The sequence below is a fragment of the Spermophilus citellus genome (genome assembly GCF_964194105.1).
Source record: "Spermophilus citellus genome assembly, chromosome: 11".
NCBI classification, from domain to species: domain Eukaryota; kingdom Metazoa; phylum Chordata; class Mammalia; order Rodentia; family Sciuridae; genus Spermophilus; species Spermophilus citellus.
Genome location: NC_138192.1, coordinates 71,224,986 through 71,234,212, shown reverse-complemented (window position 1 = coordinate 71,234,212; position 9,227 = coordinate 71,224,986). Strand labels below are relative to the sequence as shown.

Here is a 9,227-nt window from a genome sequence, read left to right as displayed (position 1 = left end):
CTGCTGTGACATCTCCACAAGAAAAAAAGGTGATCTACTCCACTTAAAGACACCCTTAGGAGTGATATTCAGAGCCTGTTACTATCGATCCTAGAATATGCTTTTACTTAGAAAGCTTCATTCTCCCCACCCGATGTATCAACAATCAAGTATTTTAATATTTACATATACTCTTGATTTTTCACCCTCTACTTAATGTGCTATGCAGAGCAATCCACAGGGAAATAGTGAAAGTCTTGAAGTACTTTTGAGAGTAGTTTTTGTTTTCCTTGGAATTTTAAACAGAAGAGAGTAAGTCTCTGACATTTAAAATTGACTTAATTACTTTACCTGCTCTTAGTTATAGACTTTAGAGCCTTATGTACTTTTTCTTCCCTCATTTGCTGTACCGGGAAAAGTTTTTTACTCTGCCTCTTTTCTTGTGTAGATCAGTATTCTTCTTCTGGGACAGAATAAGAGCTATCTAGTTCAAGGTTGTTGTTTTTGAAAAAACACCTTAAAATTCAATAACTTGAAAAATTTATGCACTTAAATCTGATTTTACATTTTAAGTATCTCCATGTAGAGAAATTACCTTACCTTCATCTGCTTGGCAGGGGTTGTTGTCTCTTTGTCAGAATAAAGGACCTTTTCCTGGGCAGATTTTTCAAATTGCTCTTTTAGAAACTTAGTTGAAACCTTAGGAACTTCTTCATCCTCAGGTGTATCAATAACTACAAACAGACAAGAACATTAGGGATATTATATAATGAATAAGATTATATTAAAGAAAAAATTATAATGCTATGGGAAACACCACAATGTAAGATAAATAAAAAGATTCAAGGGATACATTTATGCATATGCCATTGATTTGTTATATAATTTAGAAATATAGCAAGAAATATAGAAAGAAAATACAGGAAGAAAGATGTTGGAAGTTATATTTGGAAAGGATCTTGATCATTTCTTCTCATTTCCTGACTGCTATGATTACCTCCTGAAAATAAGCAAGCAAACAAATTTCCAAATATTTTTCAATAAGGTTTCACTTCTCTTCTTAGAAAAAAAGAGTAAAAGTTATAAAACAAAAGAAAGAAGATCAGAAGTTTTTTTTTTTTTTTTTTTTTTTTTTTTTTTAAACTGAAAACCAAATTACAGATAGCCAAGCCATTGAAGTAATATTTGGGTCACTGTTGGATTGAATTTCACTTTCACTTCTTCTGGGCTTTAAGAGTCTTTCCCCTAATATAAGCTGAAAAACTGTACTTTTCTTACATGAATAAAATTGTTCTAATCTCCTATTTGTACATTATAGGACTAGGCTTAGTAGTACTTAAATTTGTCACTAAAATGAACATATCACAGATAATTCTATTACCAGGGAACTTGATAGGCATCAAGTTGTATTTAGATCTCAGAGGTAAAAAATAGAATTCAGAAGTGACTATCTTGTCACCTTTTGACTTTAAGGATGAACCTTAAAGTTCAGGGGTAATGAGCAGTGAACTATTTTAAAAACATATTGCATCCATTACCACAGGCAAAATCTAATTATGTAGAAACACTATCCTGCCCACTTTAAGATCATGAGTCACAGTTACTAAAGTTACTCAGTAGGGAGAACTGGACTTTGGAAGTTCTCCATTCAAACTCACACACACACAACAATCAGAAAAAGATATATTTGGGCCAGTAATACAGGCCCTTACCTGTTTCTTGAACATACTGTTGAAACTGAGAAGCTTGTTTTAGTTCCTCGGTGTGCTTTTCAAGATGAGACACCTGTATTTAAAAATAATTTTTACAAAGTTATTGTTTTTCAGGAGTCAGTGATTTTAATACTATGTATAATATTCTTCATTTTAGTGATTTTATGTAAGACTTCAGTATAAATTGAGAGATGGTAATTAAGTTTCTATCATTTATTTTAATGAAAGAACTTGAGTTAGAAAAAAATTTGAATCACTACCTAAAGTGCAATCATATTCTTATAAAAGAATTTCAACTTGAAAATAGAGAGACACTGATATATCAGTATCTATTTCTATAATATACATAAAGGACAATAAAAGCAAAATTTACAACAAAAACAACAAAGAACTTGCACAGAGTTTTGGAAGCTGTTTGAAAGTATTGTTTCTCTAAGTAGTTACCATTTCTGTTTGGAGAACATCAATTCCATGTGCTTTGGAAACTTCTTGATCATTTCTTCTCATTTCCTGACTGCTATGGATTACCTCCTGAAAATAAGCAAGCAAACAAACAGAAAAGCCTTAAGAAAAGTTTGAACATCTAAACTAATATAATTTCATTGACAGAGTATTCTATAAAAAATATGAAGTTTCTGAAATTTGATTGGCTGCTATAACAAAGCAGTAAACATTTAATTTTTTAAAACTGCATAATGTTGTTATTTTATATTTTGTAGCTTGGAAGTCTCAGCAGGTATCAGAAGACATGCATTCCTTCTGTAGACTTTAGAGGAGAATACATTCCCTTGCCTTCCACAGATTTTGGAAGCTGCCCACCTTTCTAGGTTCTTGGCCCCTCATACCGGGCCAAGACCTTTTTCCACTGCTACCTTCTGTCTGATCCTTTCTTCCACTTTTAAGGGCGTTTATGATCACATTGGACCAATTCAGATAATCAAGAATTATATCCCTGTCATACCATCAGTTAATTAGCACTTTTGTTCCTTCTGCAATCCCAATTTCCTTTTGCAAAATAATTTAATATATTCACATTCTGGATTAGAACATAGATCACAAATGTTAGTGGTGCATCTTGTATTCAATATGAGAAAGATGGACTTCACGAATATTTTGACTGTCTTGTGTAACTAATTAGAAAAATAAAAAACTTAAAAAAATAAAAGCAATAAATAAAAAGTGATACATAATAAAAATTCTTGATGAAAAAGAAATATATTTTGTTGATCATAAATCACATTTTTATTTATCAAAAACACATCTGTTCTTCAATTTGGCCATCTGATGTGATTACTCATTAAGAGTTCAATTAAAAACTGATCGCTAAATATAACCAATATACACAGGCCATGTTATGATAGTGTATATCTCATTATCTTTTTTCATGGAGCTACTTTTGATTTTGGTAAAGTTAAGACAGTTGACCCTAACTGAATTGAAAACTTTGAGCTTCTGATAATTTTGGTGATCCAGCCTTGCTTTCATTATAGAATATTATTCTGACATGAGTATAATATGGGTTGATATCACAAAGTACTTAGCATACTGGTACAAATCCTAACATCAAAAAAATAAGGATATAGACACCCTCTCTTTATAAGCACATATGTGTTTGAATGTATTTGAACCTTGAACTTTACTTTTATCTTGATATCTAAATGACTAACAAATATTATTTTTTGACATCTGATTTTAAAAAATCTGTTTTAGTAAAAAATAGTCAAGTGAGCTAAGGTATGTTATCATTATTAACTAAATAGGAACACTAAAGTTTGTTTTTCACTGTGAGTTAGTTTTAAACTATCACATTTTTTAAACCAAGAATAACTGTAAAATATTTAATTAATGAGATCTTGACCAGTCCTTTCCTTGCTACTAAGAGTACATGACATTTGCTCCAAAAGTGTTTGGAATACAAGGTTAAGGGTCTAGTTAACCAAGGAGCAGTTCATTCTTTATTTAGAGATGTATCTTACAATCCAGCTTTATTGTACTTCTCTAGTAAGGAGAATTAAGAAGCATAGTTAAGACAACTCCCAAGAGTTTTATAAGCAAATAAAGTAAAAATGTGGGCTTACACTTTAAAACTTAGGTTGTAATTCATTAAATTGAAGTACACTAAAGATTTTTTTCCTGAACATAATGTCTTCCTAGCTTTTGTTAGTGATCTACATATTTCAAATGATATTTGATACTATATTTGACCCACAACTGTGCTAAGGAAAAGTTCACATAATGAATAAATAAATGAATGAAATAGAACCTTCAATTAGTAAATTAATTCTGTTGAAACTTATACTTTCCAAAGGTGGTCTAGAAACTGGGAACAGAATAATACACAAAATGCTTTACTTTCTCGAGAAAGATTATAGATAGAAACTAAGCAATCCATGTTCTTTCCTTTAAGTTCAAAGGATCAGAATTCCATATAAGATGCCTTACATAATCAAGTTTTATTTAAGTGCATTAATAGCATTGTGCTGGAGGGAACCATAAGAATCAGTGAATAAGGCAGATAGAAAAAAGGCTTGGGTACAAAGGACAACTCTTTTCAACAGTGACAAATCTCGTGCCTACAGAGATAGGGTGTAAATATCCCATGACTTATTCTGCAGACACTGAGAAGTTGGAAGAGGTAATGAACAGACTGTGAAGCAGCAAAAGAGAATGAAAACCTGACTAGAGCCAAGGTCTTTACTGAGGGGCACCACAGATATTTTATTGAGTCATGTCTCTACCCAGAGGTCTATCTGCCATCTGTGTCCTAATGACATCTGCAAATGATCCACACTGTCATTTAAAAACTTTGGATTACTGAACACCTACAGAAATCAATATTTCTTCCTGCTTTTGAAAACTCTGAAGATCTGACGACTGTAGGTTCATATTTCAATATAGAAGTATCTGGCTGAAACAAAGAGGGGCTGGCATTTTTGGTCAGGTATATAGTTTTCGGGTTATCATCCCTATCACTTCCTAAAATTTAAAACCAAGTTGGTGTTTTTCTAAACCCTTTCTGATATCCACAGACATTTTAAGTTCCAATACCTTCCACCAATTGTCATACTGAGAGAATAAAGTGACATGAATCTCTGTGTGGAGAAAAAAAATGCAAAATAATCTGAGTAGAAAAACTATAAAGAAATGTATTTTTGTCATATATTTCAAAATTTATCATTTTCTGCAGCAAACACTTTGTACTTAGAATGCATCTAATCAGGTGAAAACAATCTATGCCTATCATCTCTAAACATATTTTCTTGTAGGAAATGGCACAACATGAGCCATACAAACATACATAAATTTTGCTTATAGTTGTGTCGACTTCAGCATTTATGTTCTATTATTAAATAGAACTGTAATTGCTACCCTAGTTTGGTATGTTAGAATCATGGCATCAATTTTACTGCCCCCTGGTTGTTTTAACTTACATGAAATCTGTCTTAAGATATTCCAAGATTTTGTTTCCATCATTTTTTCTGTTTCCCAACTTTAATTTGGATTTTACATGTGACTTACTTTCTTCCCAATTTCTGGTGTCTATAGCATGTAGAGTTAAGTAAAAGAATGAATCATTATAATGCTAAGGCAGAAATCAAATTACACAAATAAAATATAATAAAGAATTCTAGTCAGAACACCATAGATAAACTCACATGAAATGATTCATGAAATTGGTTGCTGAAAATTAAATTCAAATATAGACCAGGCTGCAAGACACAAAAATGCTATTTTGTTCACAGATGGATTAACCAGTAACCAGGATTCAGGGATTAGTACTAACTCTTTCCTCAACTCGGTTTATTGTAATCTTGGACAAATAGCTAAATCACACTTAAATCCAGCTTTTGAATTCCAAGCATCCACTAAAGGAAAGAAAATAAATAATATATATGATCTAAATTTGGAATATAAAAGAGAAATTTTAACCTAATTACAAAGCAATCCTATAATGTTTGCATGGCTCACATCAATCTGAAATTTGCTCATATATTAGCCAAGTATATTACCAAAAGATCTATTGTTGATATATACATCTTTGGAAGAGATTTTTCCAGCACAAAAAATAGTTTGTGTTCTGCCTACCCAACTTGTCATTGTTGTTATGAATATAGGAAAAGACATTGCAAACTTTTCCAATAAAAATGCAAACTCATTTTGATGCAATGAGTGAGAAAAAATAATTTTTAATGGTGGCTCACAATGATTGTTAGGAATATACCCAATAGAAAAAACAGGTAAGGAAAGACTGAAAGAATAGTAGATATCTGTCTCACCAGAGTGGAAAAAATAGAAGTTCAACCTCAATGCCAGTTATTCAACATTTTTTCCTGTACCTAATCTCATTTTTAGTAAAACTAGAAAGGGTATTATCATTATTTACTTTTTTGTGCAAGACAGACCTAAACTACAAAAACATGCTAGTTATCATGCCAAATTGGCAGTGGAGACAAAGTTTGAAAGGGTCATCATTTCTTTTAAGTGATGAGTACAAAATCTGTGGTGGATACATTGTGCTTATCTTGATTTGCATATACACACATGTTTTCTTTTGCTTAAGTTTTCTCTATTTTTTGAAAACACTACACTAAAACTTACTATATAACATCTGACATCCTTTGGTTTTGTGCTAGAGTTTATCATATTCACTATAACCTTTTGAAAGCTTGGCTCAAAAATTATTTTCTTTTTGAAATTTTCCTTGACTTTTCTTTACAGGGTTAGCTGTTCCTGCTTCTCCCTCGTTTCTCTTTCTCTTCCTATGACTATCAGTACACATTTCTATTATTTTCCTCTCATGTTTCACAGTCATCACTTTCTAATAGGACTCTCTCCTTTAACTGAAGTGAGTCTCACACTGGTCCTCAAATTGCAATGTTTAGCTTCTCAGTGCATAGGACATGGGAAATAAAATGTCGATAAATGAATGCAAGGGGAAATTGTCACTTTTTCTCCTTAGGGTGTGAAAATTTTATAGTTGGTTTTATCTTGCTTTAAAATTTGAGATTCTGGAATTTTCCATACAGCCCTATGATTATTTTTTGGCATTTTGTCTTATAATCTTGTTACTGAATATTTTCATAATTGGTAGGTGAAGTTACTAAAGCAGATGTGTGTAACAATAGCGTTCAATCACTTTATAGAGTGTGCTCAGAATGAGAGTGCTTGATAATAATTCAAGGGATCAGAACATCTAAGGAAAAATGTGGGCAGTGCGATGATGCTGTACAAGGTAGTTGGCATCATCAGAGGAGAAGATTGCATTGGGAAGAATCACTACAATGTCAAAAACTAAGTTGAGAAATTTATGACGACAATGAAAAGCAATGCTTTATCCTCATTTTAAATTTGTATGAATGGACCGAGATTAGCTAACATAGTCTTGAGCAATAAAAGATAGCTTTTTTTAGCAAATGATGCTGGGAAAACTGGGTGACCATGCATAGAAGAATGAAACTAGAACCCTATTTCTCAAACTGCATAAAAATCAACTCAAAGGGACTTAAAGAATTAGGATTAGACCAGAAATACTGTAACTGCTTGAAGATAACATAAGGTCAACATACTGGTGTGAGCATATTGGTGTAAGCACCACCTAATAAGACTCCTAAAGCTCAATAAATGAAACCAAGGACAAACAAGTGGGATGGTGGGATGGCCTCAAGTTAAAAAGCTCCTGCACACCAAAGAAAATAATTTATACTTGAAGAGCAAGCCTACACAATGGAAGAAAAATCTTTGCCAGCTACTCTTCCAACAGGGAATTAATATCTGAGATCCATAAAGATCTCAAAAATTACCACCAAAGCCCCTCAATGAATAAATGGGCAAATGAACTAAGCAGACATTTTTTAAAATAAGAAATGCAAATGGCCAATGAATATATGAAAATATGTTCAACATCCTTAGCAATGAGGGAAATGAAAATTGAATCTATACACAGATTTTTCCTTATTCTGGTCAACTATACTGAGATTTCTCCTCACTCCGGTCAGAATGGCAATCATTAAGAATAGAAATAATAATAAGTTCTGGTGAAGATGTAGGGAAAAAGATATACTCATGAATTTTTGGTGGGACTGCAAATTAGTACAAAAACTCTGAAAAGCAGTTTGGAGAATCCTTTAAAGTCTAGAAATATAACCTCCATATTACCCACCATCCCACTTTTTAGGATTTATCCAAAAACTAAAATCAGTATACTATAGTGATATATGCAGACCAATGTCTATAGCAGTGCAATTCACAATAGGCAAATTGTGGAACCAACCTAGATACCTGTTAACAAGTAAGTGGATAAAGGAAGTGTGATATAAATGTACAATGGAGTTCTACTCAGTTATAAGAAGACGTAAATTATGTCATTTGTTGGCAAATGGATGAAACTGGAGAACATTAAGACTCAGAAAAATCAAGTATTGAATGTTTTCCCTCATTTACAGAACCCAGAGAGAAATGAGAAGTTTTTAAAAAGGTAGATGTCTTAAAAGTAGAATAGAGAACAGTTTAGTAGAAGAAGGGGATCAAGGAAGAAGGAGGAGGGAAGGGACTGGGGAAAATACTGAACAAATTATGCACATGCATGTATGAATATAACACGTTTATGTATAACTCTCATGTACCAATTAAAAAGAACAATAAATATATAGAAGTGAGACCAGCAGAGTAGAGGAAGAGTATTGGGATGGAGAGGAAGGGAGAAAAAAAGAGAAGTACTGGGAATTGAAATGAATCATTATGCTATATGCATTTATGAATATGTCAAAATGAACCCCATTATTATGTATAGGAATAATACAACAATAAAAAAGCATTTAAACCCATCAATGGCAAAGGATAGTCAAGGCAATTTTAAGTCCTAATTCTTTGTATGATAATAAACTCAGGAAAATGAGATATTATATCCCATCTGATTCAAACGTATGATATGTCAAGGTCATTGTACTATCATGTGTAACTAATTAAAACAAATAAAAAATAAAAATAAAAATAAAAAAAATAAACATAGAAGTGAAGCCTTTAGTTTTTTTACTTGATTCAATAGCAGTTCTGTCTATGATTTGGGGATTGCACTAGCTGTATTATTGGACCTAAACAGACTAATTTGATGCAAAACATCTGAAACAATTTAAGTAGTGACTTATTCCTTTGAGAACACTGCATCTTTAAATATGAATGACTCATATAGACTGACCTATGCATTTAATTATTCAACCAACAGTTATTGAACATTGGCTATTTCATGCATTATGCTAAATATTGTCAGCATTTTTAAATAAGTGAACATATCTTCATCTGCCTCTACATCTATGATGTGCATATACATATACACATATATTTAATGGTATAGGCTCATTTAGCTTGATATTCCCTTGAAACATGAATTCTAAATATATGTAGTTGATGAATTATGCAAGTTTATTGCATTAGTTTTTCAGAGAATTGTTTTTCAAATAATCACATCTTTTTTATGACTGACTCCTTAACAATTGAGATTTGGTCATATTTAACTATAAAGAGCAAATGTCATTTTTA

At 31.9% G+C, this 9,227-nt stretch overlaps 1 protein-coding gene across 4 annotated transcripts in view; it reads right to left on the bottom strand.

The window, feature by feature from the left end:
* Window positions 1-9,227, bottom strand: part of XIRP2 (xin actin binding repeat containing 2) — a 75,317-nt gene that overhangs the window by 19,782 nt on the left and 46,308 nt on the right. For all 4 annotated transcript variants that reach the window (XM_081261260.1, XM_081261261.1, XM_081261262.1 and 1 more), the window contains 3 exons: window positions 2,136-2,222; window positions 1,692-1,764; window positions 580-713 (listed from right to left, as the gene is read on the bottom strand). In XM_081261260.1, coding sequence (XP_081117386.1) covers window positions 580-713; window positions 1,692-1,764; window positions 2,136-2,222 — 294 coding nt within the window. The remainder of the gene's footprint in view (window positions 1-579; window positions 714-1,691; window positions 1,765-2,135; window positions 2,223-9,227) is intronic.